Source organism: Centroberyx gerrardi, chromosome 14, assembly GCF_048128805.1.
Source record: "Centroberyx gerrardi isolate f3 chromosome 14, fCenGer3.hap1.cur.20231027, whole genome shotgun sequence".
Classification (NCBI taxonomy): domain Eukaryota; kingdom Metazoa; phylum Chordata; class Actinopteri; order Beryciformes; family Berycidae; genus Centroberyx; species Centroberyx gerrardi.
The window spans coordinates 27,359,492-27,384,957 of NC_136010.1; the positions used below are offsets into that span (position 1 = coordinate 27,359,492).

General features: G+C 42.2%; 1 protein-coding gene across 1 annotated transcript in view; it reads right to left on the bottom strand.

Moving 5' to 3' along the window:
- Nucleotides 1–469: 469 nt before the first annotated feature.
- Nucleotides 470–25,466, bottom strand: part of prkcz (protein kinase C, zeta) — a 113,879-nt gene continuing 88,882 nt past the window's right edge. The window contains exons 13-18 of the mRNA XM_071896400.1: nucleotides 25,342–25,429; nucleotides 23,958–24,077; nucleotides 18,952–19,031; nucleotides 17,246–17,335; nucleotides 8,251–8,366; nucleotides 470–557 (exon numbers count right to left, since the gene is read on the bottom strand). Coding sequence (XP_071752501.1) covers nucleotides 470–557; nucleotides 8,251–8,366; nucleotides 17,246–17,335; nucleotides 18,952–19,031; nucleotides 23,958–24,077; nucleotides 25,342–25,429 — 582 coding nt within the window. The remainder of the gene's footprint in view (nucleotides 558–8,250; nucleotides 8,367–17,245; nucleotides 17,336–18,951; nucleotides 19,032–23,957; nucleotides 24,078–25,341; nucleotides 25,430–25,466) is intronic.

The window sequence follows — 25,466 nt, forward strand, 5'->3', positions numbered from 1 at the left end:
GGATGCGAGACGGGTTGACGTGTGTTCATGATGGCAGGCACAGAATGAAATAGCTTTCCGTTCAAATTACAAAGCCAGTCGTGCTTTGACACAAAGATGGACATTTGGAGGAGAGAAAGGAATGAAGTCAAAGGAAAGAAGTAAATGAAAAAGGGAAGACAACGTAACAACTGAGTTTGGGAAATGTTCTTGTACTCCAGTGTCTTTTTGTTTTTCGTGTAGATGCCACCAAAGAAGAGTTTGGTACCCCGGCAAAACAACGCGGATCCACCGTGAAAGAAACTCTCACACTCATCTTTTGCCCTCGAGTCTTGTTGACGGGTCAGAAGGGGGGGGGGGAGTTTGTCCTCCCTGTTGTCCTTTACTCCTCCTCTTCCTCGCCTTACAGAGTTGGCTAGCTAGTCGGTTTTGGCTGAGACGGCAGCTTGGACAGACAGTAGGTGGGCGAAGGAGGAAGCTGGTCTCTCCTTCATACAGACTCTTCTGTGGATAGCAGCAGGGGGTTGATGTATTCAAATCCCTCAAACTCCGACTGGTCTATTCTCTTGATGACATCCCTGAAAAAGAGAGAGAGAGAGAGAGATTAAGATTGGAGGCATTGTTTTATCACAAACAGGGTTAGACTGGTATGGGTTGTTGAAGGCAAATACCGATACTTTGGGACTGAAGCTGCTGATGGACAGTATTTTTCGGCAATATTCAATATCTGTACATTTGCCTCTGCAACAGCATTTCAGAATCAGAACTCTAAAAGTAATAAATATGCTTAAAACTATTTCTTATTATTTATACTATATAAACCTGCAAGGAATAAGAGGAAATGTGAGATGAGCATTCAGGGGATTCACAATGACCTAAGAAATCTGTCATGTTTTTTAAATACCTTACACTTTGTTGCTGTTTATCTTAACTGTTTAGTACTTTCTGGCGTTTTACTGACCCAACGCTTTTCACAAATTGCTCCCCCACCCCATGCACACACACACATACCCCTTATATTTCAGAAACAAATACAGACTGATTTTGTTGTGCTGTTTTATTCCAAAGATGAAGTTTTACAGCATGACATGTTATTTCCTTTGTACATTAGTTGATTAGATTGCTGTGGATGCAGACATCAGCTGTGGCACTGCGGTCTGTTGGCATCTTCTGGCGATGGGGGTTCAAAAGTCTAGCTGAGAATGATCATGATGGTGATGGAAAAAAAACTTTTTGGTTGCAATTATACATGTTCATCATGGACTAATCTCACCCATGATTTTGTTAACCTTATAGAGTCTTAATCTGGTTCAGTCTGTTAAAGGTTTTAGATGATGTCTGTGTATCCGACTATAAGGACGTTGTTTTTAATGTTTTGTTTTCCAGTTCCATTTCCAAGGATCTAATCTTCAAAAACTGCAATGTAATAGATTCTGTCCTCTCATCCTGCTTAACACTCAATATTGCGGCTACCCCAGAAAGGTGTGAGGAGTTTCTGCAGCATTTAGAAAGTAGAGAATATTAGGTGCCAGATTGTCCCTCCTGAAGGTGTTATGTTCGCCTCCCTACGTCGGCCTGCATCTTTTAGCAGTTTTGAGCAAGTTTCCCTTGAGTCCCTTGTTGATATACTTTCTCACATGAAATCCTCATCTTGTTCCTTGGACATTATCCAAGCCAAATTGTTGAAGGAGGTCCTTGGTACCATTGGCCCAAACATTTTAGCCATCATAAATAGCTCACTAACTACTGGTGCGGTCCCCTCTTATTTTAAACATGCCATTGTCCACCCTCTCCTGAAAAAAACAGCTCTGAATTGGTTTAAGTCTTATTTTCTAAATAGAACCCTCATTTGATATATGGTGTTCCACAAGATTCAATCTTAGGCCCTCTATTATTCTCCATTGTCACAGCCCTCAAAACCATGGCTTGCTCAAAAGGAGGACACAACATACAACTATATGACCAGAGTTAAAAAGAGCGAGAGAAAATAAGATTTATTTTTAAACGAAAATCACAAAGTTTTTTAAGTAAAATACCGGCCAAACGGAACAAAAGGAGGGGGAAACTACTGGGTCAGACCCAGTGGGACAGAGGCAGAGATGTATCTGGACATGCTGAACATTTCTGCCTCTTGCCTCTCATGTGCAGTGAATGCTCAGTGTCTCCTTGTGTCATCCTCAACTGTACGTAATACCTTGCATTTTCCCTGTTGCTCAGTGCGCTTTGAACAACTCAAGTGCTTCTCAAGCAACTATAACTAGCCACATACTCTATACAACTATATATTCTTGTGTGAAATCAAAGACCCATGTTAACATCACACACTGCACTTCTATTTCACCATCTTTTGCATAACTATAAATGCTATGGATCTCTGGCCAAACAATAACAGACTGCTTATCAATGGAAATATGCAACACCTGCACTTCTCAATCTCACCTAGATGATGTCTTACATGAAAAAGAGATTATTAGTCAATACTTAGTATGTCAACATTCATCTAACACTTGCTCTGCACAACTGCATAACTAACTCCATATGTTCCAAACATTTCCCAACAGCCAGGTCATTCCCATCTCTTGTCCTCATGTAGTGAACCCTGGTGCATCGCTGCCAAGCAGCTATATTTATTATTTTATTATTATTAGCATTATAATTATTCTGTATTGAGTAGTATGTCTTAGTGCAACTAAACACAGCAACAAATGGTGTTGAGATTCACCTCTCGGCACACTACGTAGTATAACCTTTTAGATGATTTGCACGTTATTTTAGACGTAAAAACTTAAAGAAAAGACTTTGTAACAATGGAGAACTACAACCTACGTAACCCCTTGTCCTCTTGAGATGCAATTTGGGACTTCACAATGTATTTGGGAATTCACAATGTAACAGTAGGCGCCCCCATAAAACTATATAACTAATATGTTTTTGTATTGTTTTTTGAATCTGATTAAACCGTTTTTACACTCCTATCTTGAACTGGCCTATTATTGCAAGTGATATTAGCTTAGCTGGCTAGCAACAATATTCCTTTTGTGGTCCTTGTATTTTATAGGTTTGGATTTCATACTCAATAGGGCATAACTGTGCTGAAATAGGAATTAACAATGCTTTGATTTTACAGGAATGGACTGCACTTGGCTCCCATACGTTTTCATCTGCTCATTGCCCTGTTCTTATACCTCGCCTCTGTTGTTGTTGGGATGCGCTTCCAATGACCTATTCCTCTTCTGTACCAACCGACAATTGTGCGTCCGCTGCAACCCACCTGATGGGTTGATACTTTAAAACCAGTAATGTTCCTGTTCAACCAGCTTGCCACTATGCTGCTCTAATTTGCCAGTTTGTTGCTCTTAGAATTAATCCTTAAACCCTAGTAAAACGGCATCTCTCTGCCCAGTATGGGATGCAAAGGGAGACGGAAAGAACATCATGTAGACTAATCAGTGGAGGAACTCTCACTGTGCTTTTTTCTCAGAGTGTGTCGCTTCCATTAACAAAGCAGTAATCATGGGTAAATGGAGTGAAACCCCAGAACCAGTGGGCATCAGAGTGGCTGGGTAAAAATAAATGTACTCCCTTAGCAACGTCACTGGCTTCTTTTCCTGCAGCAACAGGTTGTTTACTCATCTGTGTGTATATGTGGTGGTGGTGGTGGCGGCGAGGGGGGGGGGGAGCGAGGAACCGGAGCCCAGAAAAGGAGGCCTCTCACTGGGAGAGGGTGAGAGGCTTTTCCCCTTGAGGCTCTGTGTGGAAGGCTTTGAAGTTAAAACAATAGGTGCGTTCATTGGACTTCCCCCCGGTGTACCAGGTGGGTGGGGGTCTCCCTTTAGGGGCCAACAGCAATGCTGAACAGGTTGCAAATCCCACCCACATAGAACATGAGGACAAGTGAATGAAACGGTACAGTGTCTATCTCTCAGTTTGTGGACTGGAATAGTGATGAAACAAATGTTTTTCTTCCGTCCAACCTCATGTAAGTAGGAGGAGGTTGTAATACCAATGTCAACAACCAATATAACAATTAGAAATCGAGAATAGCGTTTTTCTATCGTGGAGTTTCTATCTTGGTAAGAACAGAGAGGCGAAAAGAGAGACCACAAAAAGGGAGACACAAAAGAGAGGAGGGAAGGTTTGGGAATCGACCAAAACAAACAGTGTGGTCACCAGCGCAAATGTTGCCCCCTTTTTTTTTTCCAGGCACGGCTTAAAAGCATTACCAGATGCAGAGAGGAGAGAGCGAACGAGGGTGGGAAAGAGGAAGGAGTAAAACAGAGAGAGGGAACAAGAGCAGGGTAGAGCAAGACAAGGATATTTAGACAGTTCAACCGATATAGACTTTTGAAAGCCGATACTGATATTTTGTGTCAATATCAGGGTTTCTTTCTAGACTCGCCATTTTGTACCAATGTTCAACAATCATACAGGGAGAAATCCACTGTAGGAGAGGCAAATATCTCTCCACCAGCAGTAGCCTGTACTTGAGCTTTTTCTCAACTGTAGCTCTAGCTCTCTTGCCGTTACTAACACTATCGTTATCATTATCGCTCTCTCCACCTCCATCTCTCACACGTAAAACCCAGCTGGATGCAACAAGTCCCGGCAAGGTTGTCGAAAGTCATTCTGGGAAATGTAGGAAATCACTAACTGAAGTAGAAGTAGACGAGGGAGGTTGAGGGAAAATGGATACAACAAAAAGGTAAATTACAACACCATCAAAAAATAACTCCTGGAATGCATTGAACGTCACAGATTGATGATATATAAAAGTGTAAGAGTATCCAAGGGTGTCATTTTCCTTTAGATATCTCCAAATTTGACCATTTTGATGCCCAAAAATGGCCAGAATTTTATTCTTGTGAGGGTGGAAAAGCTTCTGACACAGCATTTAGACCAGAAAGCAATATTAATAAAGTTCTTTAAGGTGGGTTAGCAGCTCCTTAAGGCTAAAAAGGCCAATATCAGCCCAATACATCTACGAACTGCTATATCTGTCCAACTCTATCAGCAGGTAAGAGAAGATACAAGCATAACGATAAGTGTCTGCAGCCTGAGTGAAACTGTGATACCAGCTGTGCTGAGTTAGTTTGGACAAAACATTTAATTTGATATTGCCCCCCAATGAGCAAGTGCAATAGAAAATAATTTCAATAAGCAACAGGTTCACTAGAGAAACTAAAGCAGCTCTAGTCCTTGGTCACAATACATGCAAGTCTCCAGAACGACTAGCCAAGGACTGACGCCATAGAAGAAGAAGGTGTCCTTGCCTGGGCGCTGGCAGCGGCTGCCATTTCATAAGACAGGGAGCTGGCACGGAACAACTAAAGCCTTTCTCCCCCCTCCCCTCGCTATGTTGGCAAGGGCCCCCAGCAATCCTGGGTTTTAATGCTGCAATGTAAATCTCTAACATGGAGGGTTTACCCTTCTCTCTCCCTACACGGCTCTCACTTTTCTTTCTTCGTCTGCCAAACCCATCACGAGTGGGAGAGAGGGGAGACTGGAGTGCTTTTTTGCATCACCCCCTCCTAGCGGGAGTGGGCGACGTCAGCCCCTCTCCTTGGTAACAGAGGGAAGAGAAAGGGATGGGGAGATAAAGTGTGAGACAGAGGGAGGAGGCGTGCGTCTCCTTTTGATGTGCCGTGGCGTTTGATGCCAGGTTGATATCTCCCCTACCGAACTGGCAGAGTGCTCTCCACCCCATCCACCCATCGCTCCTTCTTCCCCTCCCCGCGGCACCCCACACAATTGCACCCCCCTGTCCCCCCTCCCCGCCAAAGTCTGTCACGGACCGCCATCGTCAAATCCTGTCGCAAATTAGCTCAGATGAGCGTCAGAGCCGCCTCGCCTCAGCCCCTTAATGAGCTGGGAGGCTCGCCCACAGCTAGGTTTGAAGATCGGCGTCTAGTGAACAGCGGAGGTGTGCGGCGGCTTCATACTGAGGGACAGCCATGGGTAGCTACCCAAAGACATCTGTCATAGGTGCAGCGGATGATGGGCATTTAATAAGGCTCCAATTAACACTGGAAGCTCCTAGGGCTCTGCACGCTGCCATTTCACGAGGTTGTAGTTGTTGCTCATACATGCTCAAAGCGTCAAGTTGCGCAAACAGGGCAAAGCTGTGGCGTTTCATGCGTCAGTCTCCACTTCACCAACAACACTTGAGCGGCTGTAAAGAACCTGGTGCAGTCGACCACCCGGCAGAAACCAGTTAGCCAGTCACTGACAGCTTGAATGGCATCTTTCATTTCTGTGAAGATTATCCCAATTCTGCTTCATTTGACAGCATAAAGTCAAGAGAGACAGGAAGGATAGATGAGAGAAAGAGAGGGACGACATGTAACAAGTCAGGATGCGAAATCAAACTCGCACAGTAGGTGGTATGTGCCTTAGTCCACTGTTCTATGAAATGCTCTAGCATATTTCACTTCCAATATATTCCCATCCCATATATTTTCCCATGTAAGGGAAGTTACAGAGGAAATGGCACTGAGGAGGTCTAATCATGCAGATTTTGTGAGATTATAATACTCCTGTTGTCATCCTGTTCATGAAAATGCTGATAGGGATCACATTTTTGCAAGATTTGGCCGATCTTACAAAGAGGTACCCAGGGTTTTTAATTCTGGTCCGAACAGCTCGGTGGTCGAGAAAAGGCTGGCTAAAATCAGTCTAATAAAAGCTTAACGGGAACAAACCAAAAAACGCTGGAGCCTCAAAAATTAATCCGGCACTGATTTGAATGAAAGTGTTTTCTAACATAAGCCTGGTAATATTTATTGGCATCGCCTGCCAAAGCCTTATGGAATCCATTTTGTGACGGCGCGGAGGAGAAAAGGCTGTGCTTGTTTTTCGTGCTCCGGCTGCAGACGGTCCGCAACAATGGAGCCCACACCATGTCTGTTGTTGTGCCAGATCTTTTCAGCCCTTTCTCTCCAAAGTTAATCTAGAACAAGGACTCCCGTCAGATCCCCGAAGGCAACATGTATGCATTCATCACAACGCTGACCCCGATGGATAAAGACGTGATTGTAGGGAGGGGACCTTGTAGGGGGGGATCTTTTTCTTCATTGGATGCAGAAGTGTTTTGGGAGATGGCACTACGCTGAAGGAAAGTGAGGGTTCTTTCAAAATCTTTATTTAACCAGGGAAGGTTTTGCTGAGCACATTGGCTCTTTTTCAGCAATGCCCCAGAGTTGGACACATTCACACTGCCCAGTACAACCACAATGTTGTAATGGCCGCTAAGAGGCTCCATTGGAAGTGTCACTGGCTCAAGGGCACCTCAATTATAGATGTTCTTTATTGTTGCTAATCAACACACTACATGATTGTTTGCCTGATTGATTTTTAACATGACTTAAAGAGTAACTAAACCAAATCCGTGATGAAGCCTGCCACCTAATGGTGAAAAGTAGGGTACTGAACTGTCCTTCTGCTATTGGCTGATCTTTGGTGCCAGCAGATGTCACCACCTGTTGTACTCTATAGAAGGTGACATCACCTGGCTCCAAAGACCAAATTTGGGTTTGGGGTTTAGTTACTCTTTAAAAGCAAAAGACAAAATAAAAGCTGCAAGGTTCACTTCAGAAGACAGCAGGTGAAGCTGTATAGTAGTAGTAGTAGCAGTTTTCGGTAATTCCTTTATCACTGAAACGCCATAAATATGTCAATACAAGATCACAGACAGAATACATCAGTAAATATGAGACTAAGTGATGCAGGTTTAAGTGGTTTACCAGGAGGTAGGTTAACACGCTAATCCTCCGTGTCTTTCATTTCCAATCCTGCTATGGGCAAGCATGGGGCCCCCCTGAATCCCAACTCTCTTGTTTTTTAATCCATCCTTTCTATATATAAACTTGGATAGCTTTGCTCATTTTATTTTTTTAACTTTTCTCTCAGCTACTGATGCAGTGGCAAGGAAAATAGGTTTAAAGTCAAGTGGCAAAAACTCACTAGTTGTATAGCCTGCCTGACTGAGCAGGGGGGGTGACCATGGCTCAAGATTGAAATCATTTATTGTAACAAAAAGAGGGGTGTTTTTCAATAATAAATTGATTAAAAATAAGTTTACATTTGTTCTATTCTATGAGTTTCAGGTCCTTTGATCATTCTCAATGTTTGTGTAGTTTCCACTTGACTGATAGACACAATTGGATGGAAATGATTCCCATTGGTTTGGTTTTAATGATGGCGAGACTTTTCATCAACAGGCATAACTCCAATGCTTTGCGTCTGAATTCTATCAGTTTGAGAAGTAATACTTACTCATCATCTGGTGTTAGCTGCACTGGTTCATTGGTAAACTGGGTGTCAAAGTTTTCGAGGCCGTAGTCATCGGTGATTTGAGGTTTGAAGGGCGGTGTCACCAGTTTCTTCTCCAGCTGGGGGAAAAAACACACACACACCACATAAGCAATATAAATGCATTCCTTATCAGAAAGCTATTTTTCCAGATAGAAAGGTAGACTCGAAACCAGAGTTTGCAAGCAGATGGTATGCACTTTACTCCACAGATCTGTGGAGCACCACACTATATATTTACATATTTGTAACTGACTGGCCCTGAGTCATGGGGGTTTTGGGGTGGATACAATTGGAAATTTGTATCTCAATTTGCTGAAAAAGAATAGGCTAGGCTGTTATTGACCAATGTAAAAAAAAACATGAGTAGCTATATCCTATGTAGCCTATTTTTTATTTTATCAATTGAAAAATCTTTTTTTTTTACTTGAGGACTGATATGCAATGGTCAGGGTGTCATTTGATCAAATAAATAAAAAATCAGAATTGATGCACTTGATCCTGTAATGCACTTGTTCCTTCCTAAATTGAGTAATACTTAGTAAAGTACTTGGTACTCATATTCATTCTGAAAAATTTGTACTGATGCACCTCTCATTAAAAGTTGAAATAAGGTAGTAGTGGCTAATTAATGGCCAATTGGAATTCATATGTCATCAACAGAAATGCGACGTGAGACTGTACAGGATCTGCACCTGTTTACTATTTTCCACTGAACAGACAAAGTTTAATCTTGAATAATGAAGCTTAATGCAATTCAGAAATATGATAAAGAACCTGATTAACTTGATTTAATTTTGTTTAATTTAATTGATTTTAATTGATGTTTGGTGAATGTTTTAATTGATTTGTGAATGCCTTAATTGATGTTTGGTGAATGTTTTGATTTGCTTTAATTGATGACACAAATGTAATTACTGTTTGCGTTTTTCTCTTGTTTATGTTTCTCTCCTTGTATGTAAACTCTTGATAAAGAGGGCCCCGTCTTTTAATGTGTTTTCCGAGTATTAAATACAAGTGAAATGAAAAAAATGATACCTCGCATCTTAAGGATATTTGAGTCTTAAATCGTTATTGACTGAGATCAGCGCACAACAGAAATAGTGCACCAGCTGACTTGCAAGGTTCAAGCACTGTAGCACTGTACGCTCACATCTGGTGTATCACAATGTAAAGGATGAATGCCTTGTTTCTACATTGTTCGGTGGCAATGAAGAAGCGGGAAAGGAAAAAAAAGAGAATAGAGTAGAGAGGGGTGAGGCTGCGGAGTAATTGTGGCCGAGTGATTCAGCCAGGAGAGTTTTTGTCTGGTTTGTTTCCATGGTTTCACATCGGTCCTCATCCATCACTGCTAAAATGTCCACTGAGGACAGTTTTTGAGAAGAGAATGATGTCAGAAAAAAACACAGGTACAGAGGCTTGCTTGAGTTTTGCGAGGCTAGGATTTAGGCAGATATTTATAAGACCTAGGGTTAAACCAATATGGGGTTTTGAAGGCTGATGCAGATGCTAATAGTTTTGTATGAAAGCTTCTAATAGCTGATATTCACTATCTTTAAATTTGACAATTTTCATGCCAAAATTCAAAAAAACAAACCATTATTCAGGGTGGAAAAGCCTCTGAAACAGCATTTAGACCATGGGACACTAAAACTCTCCATTGAAATTATAGTAATAATAATAACAATAACATTCATGCATACTTGTATGAAGAATCAGTTCAGGTTAAAGGCTTCTACGGAGCCCCTCTGGGGTCACATGGTAGAAAACAAAACGATGTGTAAATCCATGCGAACGGATTTGTAAACTGTGCGAACGGAAACGGTTTACAAATCCGTTCGCACGGATTGTGAATCCGAGGGCACAGTTTTGAAATCCGTTCGCACGGATTTACACATCAAGTTATTTTTTCTACCATGTGACCCCAGAGGGGCTCCGTAGGCTTCCTATAGACAACCAGTGTAATTTTGATCAATTCTACAATAAATATGTCACCAATCAAAGTCCAACTTTGTGTGAATTTGCGACTTTCTATCTTGTCCTCCTTAAAAACCTTCACAACTTGCTTTTCAGTTGCACCGCTTGTTAGTTGCTTGTGTGTGTGTGTGTGTGTGTGTGTGTGTGTGCGTGTGTGTGTACGTGTGTGTTTAGCTCCTACAAAGCTCCTGGTTCTCCTGCTGGTTTTGCAGCACCTTCTCTGGATCATTAGCGTTATTGGTTCAAAGCGCTTTGTGGGAAGAACTTCAAACAAACAACACAGAACAACTCTCTGACTCGCACTCCTCTCGTTCTATCCCCTCTTTTTTCTTGCTCTCCCCTCAAATTGGCCTCTACCTTCCCCCAATCTCTCTCTCTCTCCCCGCGCTTCCCTATCCCTTTCTCTTCCTCTCCAGCGTCTACCTACGCCCCTCTGTCGCTGTCTCCCCCTCGCTTCCCGTTGTCATCTCTCTCATCTCTCTCTCTTTGTCTCTCTCCTTTCTCTGTCTCACTTATTGTCGATTCTTTTATCTTTTCAACTCTTCCTCTCTCTCTCTCCCTCTCTCTCTCCTCCTGCTTTCCCCACTCTGCTCTCTCTGATGTGTTTTCGGGGCAGGCTGAGCTTCTGTGTGGTGGTAATGAAGCACGATGAGGGCCAGGAATGAGCCCTACACCTTCATGCGTGCACACACACACACACACACACACACACACACACACACAGGAAGTGGCCCTGAGGCCAGAGGGGTACATGAAAGAGGAGAGCGAGAGCCAGGGCTGCATGGGAGATCCGAGGGTCCACAGATCACAGGACTTGTCAGAGAGAGAGGGTGTGTGTGTGTGTGTCTGTAATGTGTGTGTGCATTCCAGAGGCAAAGATGATTCCAGGACGGGATTGGACGATGTGACTCATCGCCACAGCAGCCTGATCTGAGGCAGCCGCCGATGTGACTGGCGACTAATTACAGCCAATCAGCAGATGAGGAGGCATGCAACACACACACACTCGCAGCACTTAATCACACACTTTAAGTGGTACTTCAGTTTCTCTCTTCATCTCATCCATCGTCGTCGTCTACAACTATCAGGGCGGGTCTCCATAAGTACAAGGAGATTAACATTAGAAAGCACTGCTGTTTTGAATTTTGGAAGTGAAATATGGTTCAAAATGCCCCTCCACTTTCTGTAGAAGCCAGTCAGACTGTCAAAAAATACTATTTATTATATTTCTATATATTCTGCTGGTTCGTATGAACAAAGGGACACGTTTGCGGAGAAAAGTTCCTGGTCAAACTAGTGGAACTCTTCACACACCAGCCTCCACTGCATGGTCATCTTCAACTGGTCTAAGAGATCACAGACAGGTTGTTGTTGTTGCTTTGTGGGAAAGCACCTCCATTTCCTTTTCTGGTTCATTGCCTCTGTTTACCTCGCTGTGCTAACAATGTGGTTTCGAGGCTATAGCCTAGCTATAGATTTAGATACACTAAAACAGCTTCTAAATCCTCATATTCCTTCAGCCGCCTTTGTCATCACCTGGTTCCACACGCCTGAATCGCTTGCCGCCCACTTTTCAGATTTTGTCAAGCGATTCAGAGACTCTGGTGTTGCTCTAGTCAACGGCTTGTTCTCGCTCAGAGAAACAATCGAGCCAATCAGAGCCTTTGTGGGCGGGACTAAAGTTTGAACCGTTGGTGCAAATCCAAATCTTTGGTGAAGCCTGACACCAAATGGTGAAAAGTAGGGTACTGAACTGGCCATCTGCTATTGGCTGGTCTTTGGTGCCAGGTGATGTCACCCTCTATAGTATAGAGGAGGTCTTTGGTGCCAGGTGATGTCACCCTCTATACTATAGAGCCAATAGCAGATGGCCAGTTCAGTACCCTACTTTTCACCATTAGGTGTCAGGCTTCACCACAGATTTGGGTTTGGTTTAGTTACTCTTTAATCTTCATGTGCCCCCACTGGTGTGGCGTGTCAGTAAACTGCCACCGTAACAATGAAATGTCCAAAGTGCAGTTTGAGCGATATAAGGGATGATTTTGAGTAGGAGACTTGATGAAACTTGATGAATGGTTATTTTATTGTCTGTAAGTTATATCAGAACTACAAAAGTTCATCACAGTTTAGGATGTAACGGCGGTAAAGTAACCTAATTAGCCTATCAAGAGCTTCGGCAGTAGTGCTTGTAGGATGCTACAGTTCTGTCCGGAGTCGGCCTTTGTAGTGTTAATGTGGATCCACATGGCAAGTTAAAGAAAAGTTACAATGGGATGATTCCTGGCAATGGTAAGAGACCGGATGCATCGATGTTGAACAGGCGATGGGAATCTGGTCTCCTGTCTAAATATGATATGAATTGAACAAAAAAAAAAACTCGCTATACACAGTGAATTGCAGTTCTACTCGCTGCCAAATTATCAATTTCTTCTCCACCCTCATCCACGTGACAGTTCTCTGGCAGTAAAGAACTGTGCATTTGGAGAGGGAATAAAAGAGCAAGGCAGGTAAATGATATTCAAACGTGTCACCTCTTCAGAGAGAGAGCCCGGCGCTCCCTCAGGAACTGTCTGATGAATATTAATATGTCGTAACAACAGCAGCGGCATGCCAGGCCTGTCAGGTCTAGAGACAGGTTTCCAGTTTGAGGGCAGAGAGCGTCGCTCCTCCACCTCTCACAGCTTTGTCAACTTGTTTTTCCTCCGCGCTACATGGGAGCTTTGTCGTTGGGCTTAGGATGTCTCTCCACTTTGATATCTTTCCCCGGCTTGCCTTTGGTGTGCACTTCACAGGCACTGTGGCAGCACTCATTAATAGACCCTGACAATTGTTTTTCTCCCCTTTTATGCCCCCACCCCACCTGCCACCCCGCCTAATTGTCCCATGAGGGACGCTGTACTGTAAAAATGAGGATGAGGAAATGGCTTTACTTAATTCATCTTAAACTAACATTAGTGCTAACATCTGATTAAGTAGCATACTAATGTATGCTACTAGTAACTGAAGTAGTAGTAACTTAATGCAAGTCCTCAGGATTTTCCAAACAAGGATCACATATATAGTCAATTGTTCACGGTTCAAAGTGATCAACGTTCTCTCTTCCCTCAACAACTTCCATCACTATTCCCTTGAGCAAGGCATTTCACCCCCAACAGCAGTGGAGCTGCTCAGTGGTCAACAGTAGTAGACTGTGAATGTGTGGAACTGTATGAATCTGAAGCAGGGCGTTGCTGGAAAAGAACATGGAGCTCTGTTGACTTCTCCAGGATAAAGGTTAGAACCGAGACAAGTACTGGTTTATTTGTTTGACGATGGCTTGGAATTAAGTAATTAGTGATTCTGGCGAGGAGACGCTAAAGTATAACCTATGATGCAGTTAGTAGCCTACTGAAAAGTGTTACTCTGACTTAAAACTGCACTAGGCAACTTTGCACGTTGGCAGCTCCAAATGGCAGTGAGAGGTAACTGTTTGAGAACTCTTCCTGATGTTTGTCCGATATCATTCTGTTCTATGGTTGATTGTTGATCAGTTAGACCTAGTTAGGCTTATTCTCTGTACAGTCCTTTGAGAGATACTTGTGATAAACAAACATGAACTTGAACTACCAATCCGGCCGGTCTGTGATGCTTTATACCAAAGGAAACCAAAGGGACCAAAGAGGAAAAAGATCTAACGTTGGTGAGTCCAGCTTTCTCTGCTCACTGCTGTTTAGGAGACAGTTTTAGATTTTGATTTGTCTCTTCCTGTGCGGAGAAGATTTCCCACCAGTGTCCATATCCAGCACCAGAATTTAATTTGGCCAAACAGGGTGAATCTACGGTGTTTCAGTCTGTGGGGATGGGACACTCTTCTCTGTTGCAGCCCCAATTTGTGATTTAGGCTGATAAATCGGGTGTATTTTTACATAAAATTCTTGCCTGGTGCAGCTTTAAAAGAACAAAACAAAATTAGAGGGAGCAATAATAAAACCAAAAGTAAAATGTGGCACAAATAAAATGGTGTAGAATTGAAGTACAGCTTTGTACAGTTTTCACAAAACCTCTGTTTGGAAGGATTTTTCGGCATCGGAAGGATTATTTTAGGGTCTTCCTTTTAGGGCCCCTCTCTCGTTCTCCCACAACACTGTCATTTGTTTCCATTTGGCTACAAAAGCGTGTGCTTGCTTATTGGGTTCAGCTTTGTGAAAAGACACCGGAGATTCATTTTGCGTAAGTGCAGAGAGAGGAGGCAGAGGAGGAAGAGTGTGACGAAGAGCTGGAGGAGAGCTGGGCTGACGCTACGAGTGATGTTAGAGCCTGGCATTTTGATCAGATTCCACACGAGTATTCATTAATATGTATTATTATTATTATACTGGGTTTCAATGGAGAGTTTTAGTGTCCCATGACGGTCTAAATGCTGTTTCAGAGGCCGTTCCACTTTTGGAAACACTGAATACTTTGTTTTTTTGTGAGGGTTTTTTTTTGCATGGAACTGGTGAAATTTAAAGATTTTAAATATCGTCACAAAACATCAGCTATCGGCAGCTTCGATTAAAAAATACTGGCATTGGTATCAGCCTTGAAGAACTCACATTGTCCAGTTCAATAGATTATTCCTGGCCTATCCCATCATGACTCACACACCCAGCATTTGTGATTCAGTCGCCTCGTTCTCAAGTGGAAGTGCTTGGTGTGGGTTGTAATGTGGAATGGACCGGGAGGACTGAATGTCAGTCTAGTTGACCAACAGGCTTTATGTACACGGTCCATTAGAGTCATTCCTTATAGCCATTCATTCTTATTGTCTGTTGTATACAAAACATGTAGAAAGTAATGGAGCAAATTTATTGCAGATCATAAGTGCATCCCCTTGAATTATTTACTCAAATGATAAAACATAAAAAGTCTGCGATGTTAAAAAGGACCAGCCAACACTTACATGTCCCAACAATTCCAATGTGGTAAATCATAGGTTTGTTATACTGGAATATGACAAGAGAATATTTATATTTTTTATTATTATCCTCCCTAGGAGGTTGTTATTAACCTCCTATTTTTTCTTTCTTTCTTTCTTTCTTTCTTTCTTACTATGTCATTTTACTAGACAAATTATGTATTTTTTTGTGTTTTATGTGAAGCACACTGAACACAGCGTATGTCAATGGCAACTGGCATATTGGCACAATGTTGGCTATTCACATCGGTTATGCTGAAAAGTATATGTGTTTCCCAAATTAGCCATGTGGATGTGTTAAAAATGACATGATTTTCCAGTTTCCCATTTAAACAAGTTTGATCCAAAATGTTGGCTGAACACACAGTTGGATATTGAGTATCTTTAAACCTGGAGAACTTTAACACCTAAAAGTCTTAACATCATCAGTGTAAATGACAGCAGAGTGTATAAAAGTGTATATGGAGGGCTAGTGCATACAGTATATGCACAGAGACTTCATTAGCTTGGCATGGTGAAAGCCCCTTAATATTGTATGGCCTATATCCCGCTTTCATGTTGCTTTCAAATAGCTGTGTACGTCACACCCATGCCATCAATCAAGCAACTGCTACCCTACACACACACACACAATACTAATGCTTCACTGTGTGTGTGTGTGTGTGTGTGTGTGATTAGGAATTCACTTTTATTTGTGTTGTTGCTGCAGCGAGGGGGGAAGGCACTTTATTGCACACAGCGGTGGTCTGCACACCATGTCTACAACTATTTCATCCATTTTTAACACACACACACACACACACACACACACACACACACACACACAAAGGGCTCCACCCATCACTGATGTGCAGATTAAGATCGTACAAAAAGACGGAGGATATGCTTTTTCATATTGTTTAAATTCTTTATATCATAGACACGTTCCGTCAAGTCTGACAAAGGCAAATCAAGATCCAAACTGAAAGCTGTGACACGTTGTCAGCGCTGATTGGCATTAAATGTGGGCGTGCGGTGTTTATTCTGTGTTTGTTGTTGCTGCATTTGTTCTAAGTGAACTGACAGATTGCGGAGTCAAATCACAGATCAGCTGTCAGCAGCTGTCTGTCAGTGCAGCTGGCATTACAGCGACGCAAGCCCTGATAACACAAGCGCTGTACAGTATACTAAGTGGAATAGGTGGTGTATCACCCTCCGCCTCATGTGTGTTAGTAGCTGCTGATCAGCAGGTTGATTCAATATGTTGAATTTAAAGGTGCGGCATGTAGCATTTTAAACATCAATATATCACTGTCAAATTAATTGTGATGCATTGGTATTATTACCGTAAACAAATGAGACCATGGTCGAGACGATTGGTAGCCTCTATCTCACACTCCCATAAACCCCCTTGATTCCTGCCCCCCCTCCCTCCCTGAAGAGGATCAACATGTTGGAAGTGATTTTTCCATCGGCCTTTCCCTCCTTCCACCATCTGCTGCCAGAAACTCTGAAAGCTTTAGCTCTGTTTGCTCTGGAAGAACAGCGCCCTCTTCCTGTTTTGTGCCGTAAAGCAATCCAGCAGATTTCCCGCCAAATTCAACCTGGTGGCTCACAGTGTAAAATGCAGCGTAGAGGCCGGTGTTGTTTGCGATGGTCTCATGGCGACGGTCTCTTGGATGGTCTTGTTTATGGTAACTATACTTAATGTTTCAAGTTTTTCAAGTTAGTGCAGTCAGACCAGTCGGTGCAGTAGCCTTGTATCAAATGTGTATTAAAAAGAAGTGCTGAAAAGAGTGCTGAAAACATTTTGTACTTAGGAGAGAAATATTCTTTTCACTTACTCTTTACTCTGCTTTGAGGGTTAGGGTTTTTTACTTAAAAAGTCCAAACGAATTGGCCTTAAACCCAGTATCAGTCGCACCCTATTGTGTGCTTATTGAAAGGTTTTCACACAAATCGACTGAATAGAGCCGCAGTAGCAGAAAGCCCTCCTATCCCCAACAAGGCCATGTGTCATTGTCATTCAGCTATTGCTTTTTGGCCTACATTCCAGTCGGCTCTTACCTGGTCCCAGTCTATACTGCGGAAAAATGTGTGTGACTTGATGTCCGTGAAGCCCGTCTGGACCTGGCAACCCAGCCGCTCTTTAGGATCCTGTTGGGACGAAGACAAACTGGTCAGGAAAGAAAAAGGGAGTGTTTCTATTTTCTATTCTTTTTTTTTTTTTATCCTTCTGCTGCAGTTTCTTATTGCTCTATCTTGTAATATCCACTGGATTGAGAAAGATGAAAAATACATGTACAGTAAATCCCAGTTACCCAAATATCTCTGGTAATTAACTACTCTTCTATAAAACTGATATGGTTGGCTTACTGTCAGATCTATTCCACTTTATGCGGATAGTAAAGTCCAGGGGGTAATATCATGTCAATAGATAGCATTCCTCTTACTGTTTCCAGTTGTTATACGGCTCCTAAGAGGCTGAAGCAATCGCCGCATGGCCAAATTTGTTGCCAATTATCCCGGTGTTTCATCATGTCCTGTGTATAAATGTATGTGTCTCACTGCCCCCCACTAACTCTGAAGACTCGCACTGCGCTCTTTTCATCACAACAATTACGGCAATGACTTACAGAGGCAAAGTAATAAGCGACAAGGCCGTTCGCATAAACAGGAGCGCTACCACAATACCACACACACACACACACACACACACACACACACACACACATAAAACCCTGTCACAAACACCATGAGGGTAGACACAGTGTAAAATCTGCATGTTCTGTACTTATGTTCAATCATATATTTGTGAATATATTGGATAAGGTAAATCCTTTTTTTTTTTTTGTTCACAATGCACACCTAGACACTTTCTGTAGAACTGTAGTATTGCAGGTCTGTTAATATGAATATCAGCACATTTGTGTAGCCTATAACAGTGGTTCTCAACGTGGAGTCCAGGGACCACCAGGGGTCCTCGAGGGGGTTCCAGGGAGTCCACAGGCAAATTCATGAAGTGTTAAACTTCAGCATTATTTAATTTACAAGAAGTTAACACAATTAGAGAATGTAGAAGAATGACTGTTTTGATCATAGTTTCACTGTTATCTCTCTACCTACAATACAGATAGTCATGGAATTCTGGACAAAATCATATTTAACAATAGAAATAATCTTAGATTTGGGTCAGAAAAATAAAATCTCATCAAATGGGGGTCTAATGAGGACTACATTATGGTCCTTGATATGAAAAAGGTTAAGAATCACTGGCTTATAAATTCACATATGTTTTCCTCATATTCTTGTGAGAATGTCTCACTCTCAATACTGCATATTTTATGTCATACATTTTTCATTCTTTTTTCTTTGTTCCGCTGCTGTTATTTTGCACACCCTCGTGACTTTGTAGTTAATACATTTTCTCATTCATTAATTTCCACTTAACCGTATTCTCACGTTGGAACGGTCGGTCCTGTTGTTTTAACCGCCTATATTCTCCTTCTCTTGTGCTGTATCCTATTATTACAATCTCGCTGCTGTATCTAACAAGCCAATTTCACCACAAGGATCATTCAAGTTTCAGCCTATCTTTAACACAGACACAAAACACATATGCACTCCGGCGGTCGGAGCCAAACGAAAGAGGCCTTCAGAGAGAGCGGCTGCCATGTTGGCCGTCCATAACACAGAACCAATTCTTGGCCGCGGCGCCGCGCGTTGGAAAGAGAGGCATCTGATTGGGAACGGACCGCTCCTCAGCTCCTCACCTTGTTTAGAAAGCCCTTGAGCACGCTGGCAGCTTTCACCGACAGAGACCTTGGGATGCGAATGGGCTTCTCGAGAATAACTGTTGGTGAAGAGAAGAGGGGGGTGGGGGGTGGGGGGTGGACAGCGAGGAGGAAAGAGAGAGAAACAGAAAGAAAAGGACAATCGTGAGAAGGGAGGAAAGACAATTGATGATTCATCGTCCGGCCGGCCCGCCTGCCTGTGGGTGACCACGTCTGCTGCGTGGGAGTCAAAGGGAGGGAGGGAGGACATACACAGGACTCTATTCTGTTCTTTCCATCGCAAGCTTTTGTTGCCGTTCACACAGCCTTGAGACTCCCACGATTTGACAATGTCATAATAACGGAAAAAAAACAGAAAAATACTGTTTTTTTTCCCTCAAACCCCAAATCCAAGGTTGGAGCGGCGCTTCACGTTTCGGTGGCCGGCGTTTTTGAATCGTGACCATCGGAGGGATATGAAAGCGGTTGCTCCCCCCTCAACAAAATCCTTCAGTTTAGTCGGACAAGAAAAGTGGCTGCGGTGCCAATAGCAATAACAGAGTGGAAAGTAGCTTATTTTTATTTTTTTTAGGCAGGTCACTTAAGAATAAATTCTTATTTACACGGACGGCCGAGCTAAAAAGAAATATACTCTGTACAACAGTGGTTCTCAACGTGGGGTCTGGGGACCACCAGGGGTCCTTGAGGGGGTTCCTCAGCAAATCGATGAATTGTTACACTTCACCATTATTTAATTTATAAGAAGTTAACACAATCAGAGAATGTAGAATGACTGTTTTGATCATAGTTTCACTGTTATCTCTCCACCTACAATACAGATAGTCATGGAATTCTGGACAAAATCATATATAATATGATCTAATATTCTCAGATTTGGGTCTGAGAGACAAAATGTCATGAAATGGGGGTCCTACTGTGGCTCTAATGTGGACTAAAATACAGGTCCTTGATATGAAAAAGGTTGAGAATCACTGCTCTAAAAAACCCTGGTCATCTCTGGATATACTGTATATTGTTTCAAAGATTGGCCCAGAGACTTTTTTCAAGCCATTAGTGTTCATTGTCTTTCATGAGCGGTGCAGACAAAAAGATCAGAGGCTCGTTTGCTTCCTGACCCCGGGACCTACTGAATTTTAATCTTTGGATCATCTTGATAAAAAAAAAAAATCCACTTGCAGTACAACTTGCCAGGGCAAATCATTTCTCCCTATCCCAAATCCCCCCAAAACACAGGAAAACAGATAATGGTCGATGCAGTTTGCAATTCCTCATCCTCCTTCACCCTTCCTTCCTGCCCTCCTCCACCATCATCATCACCCCAGCTAAAAGTAACATTTTTCATGCTCGCCCGAATAATGACATCCTGACGGTAAGATATCATCAATCTATGATGTATTGTATTGTAATTTACCTTTTTGTTGTATCCACTTTCCCTCACTTTCCTGTCATCTACTTCTACTTCAGTCAGTGATTCCCTACATTTCCCAAAATGACTTTCGACGTTTACTGTAATGGACACAATTTCTTTCTCCTATTAAACTCCATTGTAGCTGCTGGAAATATCTCAACGTGACGTCACATCTACGTTTGGCCACTTATCCACAGGCATAAGAAAAATACACCACCAAACAGCAAAATGAACCCAGAAATGCAAGGTACATCGCCAATAGCTGTTGTTTTTAACAGTGCTTAAGTGTTTTAGGGTGGATTTTTCTTTTCAAAATCAGTTGTTAAATGTAAACGTTTCTACATAAAAGTCGAATGTATTGGGGACCAGCATGGCACCTTGCGGCTGCTTCCCCCACTGAATATAGTCTTTGCCAGTCTCTGTGTGGCTGTCTGTCTAAAGCTCTGGGGTTGGCATGGGCAGCACCGATACCCGGAGCAAGGCCTGGCACGAGGTCTAGCTAGGTGGCATATGGCCGGGCGGCTCCTATAGCGAAGGGGCCGGTTTCCGTTGGCAGGCGCTCGTCCAGGAGCCTGCTGCTCCGCCGGTCGGACTGCCAGGAGGACGGCTCTGGTGGCAGCTGCTAGCCGCGGTGCCGTGCTATGCCACCGACGGGCACAGCGGAGACATAATGCGTCACAGGAGGCTACAGTAGTATGGAGGAATTTCTGTTATAGGAGTGCTGTGTGGGCGAGAGAGAGGGAGGGAGGAAGAGGTAAGGGGGCGTAATATATAAGGGTGCCATATGGCTCGAGGAAACACAAATGCAAATACAATGGCAGACGTTTGTAGAAGTTCCTCCGCCCTAAGGGTGCAATCACACCTAGGGCTTGTTTTCTTTGGTCAAAACCATGGTGAAGAAGTTGACTTTGTTGCATTTTTGTATTTGGCTTATTTGGGTTCACACTGTCCAATGACAAGCCAACCAGGGCTTGTAAACAAAAGTCACATGTAGCTTATTTATTGGACAGAAGTTTGGTAAGGTGTGGTTTCAATTTTGGCAGTGGGCGGAGTCAAAACCAATCTGACTCCTGTCCTGTAACTTTAGCTAAGCATAATGGACTTCTCTGAGCTCTTTGCTGTAATTTACCATCTCTGGTGTTCATACCAGGTGAGAACACATGAAGAAATAGCTGAATATGAGCATCAGTCCAGACTGTGGTTTGGCCTGTTAAGCTAGGCTTTCCAAGCTTGAGTAACTGCTGGCTATCAGATGTCAACATCCATCTCGTTATACTCATAAACCACGGTCGAACAACAAACAACGCACTCATAAAATTGTATGTTCTGGAGGCGTAGTAGTGTTTACATTCTCTGAAGCTCATGTTCTGGGATATTTCTTACCATGAATTCAGTGACATCTGGTAGTCTTTATAATTTGGGGATGAAGTGTCCTACAATATTTGCAGCCCCCCTCAGCTCGTCTCTCGTCTATCTGCTCCATTGTCTTCACTATCGGCGGGCAGCAACCGGAAATATGAAGCAGGCCAATTACCGTTCTTGTGGTCAAAAGATGGATCTAGTGAGTGTGACATCACCCATTGGCTTCTGAAGGGCCATTCTGAAGCCTGGAAATTGGGTTTACGGTCGCCGCCATGTTGACATTTTTTGGAGCCAGAGCAGCCAAAGCGAGGCAAAGGGTGGAACACAAATCAGCCCAAGGATAGAATTTTTTCAGTCCCATAGCAGACCATGTAATCCTTCAGTTGAAGTTAAAACATGAAAATCACCAAAACAGGATTTCCAAGGTATTCAAATGACAACTGGACAAAAGAACATAATGATGAACTTCAGTGATTTTCAATTTTCATCAACAGAAAATGTGCGGAGACAGTATAAATCTGTATTCTCCAACTCTTATCGTCTCCCTTGGCCTGAGCCAGGCTCTCACCCACATAGTGCATCTCCTTCCCTAATGCACAGATTGTTAAAACTATACAACTGAAGTGAATGAGACACTTGTCAAGAGATTTCACAGACTGAAACTAAACGAAAACTAAAAGTGGACTGAGCAACTAAAACGTGACTAAAACTAATTAACATTTGTGTTAAACGAAATGAAATGGCTGCCAAAATTAGCGGTTTCTCATCTTTAATGAAGCATACCATCTAAGCCTGGATTTACACAGGCACAAAAACTACATTCTTAATCCTTTACAGCCGAGAACTGATTGTTTTTCCACTACATGGAATCTGTTTTTTTGCTATATGTAGACAACAGTGAGAAAATCAGTTGTGCGTCACAAAGGGTTAAATTAACATTTTTTGTTTACATGACACCAAACAGCACACCATCTGCTCTCAATATTCATATTTGACTTCCCAATGTTCCTCTATATTCATATTCCCCAACCTACAGCCCAAACAGAAAGATGTTAGTTCTCTTCTCCTCTGGGAACAGTATATTACAATTTGGGATGGGATCTATATAGGCCACTATAGGCAGGATGAGAAATATCCACAAAGCCTGTATAACCCAACAGAAAACAATAGTCCTTTTTAAAATGAGTTGTAGAAATGTGTTTTTTACATGCACACATCCATAAAAGTCAAGTCAAGTCCAAGTCAAGTCCATGTCATTAATGTCAAGTCTCAAGTCTGAATGTAGAACACCAAGTACCAGTTGCATAAAGATGGAGCTAGTCTTAGACTCAAATGTGACGTTAAGTCATTTGCTATAGACACTTATATTTACCTGTTCCTACTACTTCTTGATTGTTGTAGATATCTAATGGCTTGTTTCTGTCTCTATAGACTCTCTCTCCTCTTCAGGCTCTTTCCAAAAACCAGAGATTTGCCATCTTTTCTTAAACAGCTTCAGTTTTTAAACTTCCCACTCTGACAGTTAGGCCGACTCGTTGCCATAACAACAAAGTTGTTTAAATCAAGATTAGCCAGGGGGAAGGTGGCTATCTTTCCTACCTCAAAATAAGTCAGTCGTAATATTTAAGTAACAGACAGTCTTAATTAGACTAGTCCAACCTGAGAATCTAAGACCAGTCTTAGGCTTAGACTAGTCTTAAACTAGCTTTATGCAACTGGCCCCAAGTCAAGTCAGAACAATCAAGAGTCCAGTATCAATTTAATATCTTAAAGAAAACTAAATATCTAGGACTTTTCAATGCAATATGGTTTTAATAGGATAGAAACTTGGTAAGAGCATCATGAGTTTGATTTCTATAATCAGTTTCAACTTCAATAAATTCAATCATTCAATCAAATCAATCAAAATACAAGTCAAAGTCAAGTCCCAAGTCACCAGAACCCAAGTCAAGTCAAGTCTCAAGTCTTCTCTTCATGCATCAAGTCAAGTCTCAAGCAATGAAAACTGTGACTCGAGTCCAAGTCATGTGACTCGAGTCCCCACCTCTGGTAAAAAGTAAAAATGTTCAACCCAAGTGAAACATCACTTTGTTTCAAAATGGTAACTTTTTCTTTCCCAGTGCAAAGAGCTTCTCCCTTTTGCCATGAAATCTCCCTTTCCAGGGTGTAAGTCATATGCACAACCCATACATATTGTAAAATTCCTCTGTCTCACCTTGGAAGAGGTATTCCTCTGTGTTCATGTCAGGATTGTCTGTGATAATGTCAAACGGGGACCTCCCGGCCATCATCTCAAACATCAGCACGCCCAAAGCCCACCAATCCACGCTGAAGCCTGGGGGAGGACAGAACAACAAGACGCCATCTTGATTTTAGGCTTTCATTAATCATTTGGGTGTGGCTTTGAAGATTGTTTATAGCTGCACTTGGCGAGACTTTTATGTAAAAGCAAGGAGCTCAAAATTCAAGATTTTGAGACAGATTTGCCTGGAGCAGTTTTAATAATGTGATGCAGGATGAAATTTGTCTCTCTTTTTTCATTTTTTCTTTGAAGCAGCAGAGCATGAATTATTTTTACAAGATTGCTGGTCAGTCTAAGCTTGTACGGTTTCCTGTATGTGTGGCTAACAGCACAATGTTAGCTAAATCAATTCATTTTCTGACTGAATCTCTTGTAGTTTCTCCTTAGTAAAAATATAGTCTACATGTCTTAGTTTGTGTAATATGTCAAATATTATTTTATTTCAAAATGTAAAATAGTCATGACAAATACATCTAAATGCATCTCATGATTCAGAAGTACATGTGTACACTGATTATATTCTAATCTCGTTTCCAAAAGTGTGTTACTACATAGCCGTAGAAAATTGTGTAGAATTGCAGGAAATGTGATTAAAAAACTGTCTCTTGTGAAGATCCTCGCTTTCTATATGGTATATTTTGTCAGTGAAACTCAAACGCAAACTTCTTACCCAAGATCCCTCAATGAGTGACTGACCCTCTGCTGAGATGAACACTCCTACACCTTGCTTACATCAACAATCAGTAATTGAAGTATCTTGGGTAAGAAAATTTGTTTCATGAACTTCACTTTAGGGTTACACCGATCATTGGTTTGCTGATATGTCAGGCTGATATTGGCCTTTTATTAAAAGGATTTCAGCTAATCGGTGACATCTTACTCTGATATAATGTAGGTTCCTCAATGACCACAGCTAGTGAATATGTTTTTATTATTATTTTTATACCAGAAGTCTGATCAGAGAAATCATTCCAGTGTGGTGAGGGAGGATTTTACTCAACAGTCTGCAATGAAACCCAGCTGCATGAATTTCATTAGCCTGCCTTTCAATGGAGAGTTTTAGTGTCCCATGATGGTCTAAATGCTGTTTCAGAGGCTTTTCTACCCCGATAAGACTAAAATTCTTGGAAAAACACTGATTACTTGTCATTTTTTTGGAATGTTTTGCATGAAAATTGTCAAATTTAGAGATACTGAAAGATACTGAATATCAGCAGCTGCAATCCAAAAATATCAGTATTGGTATTGGCCTTGACTAATCTGTATCGGTCCAACCCGACGTGACTCCTGCACTCACCATAGTCCTCTCCTCGGAGGATCTCTGGTGCGATGTAGTTGGGCGTTCCACAGAAAGTACTGGTGGTGTCGCCTGGTCTGATCCCCTCCTGACACAAGAAGAAGAAAGGGAAGGAAGCACAAGAG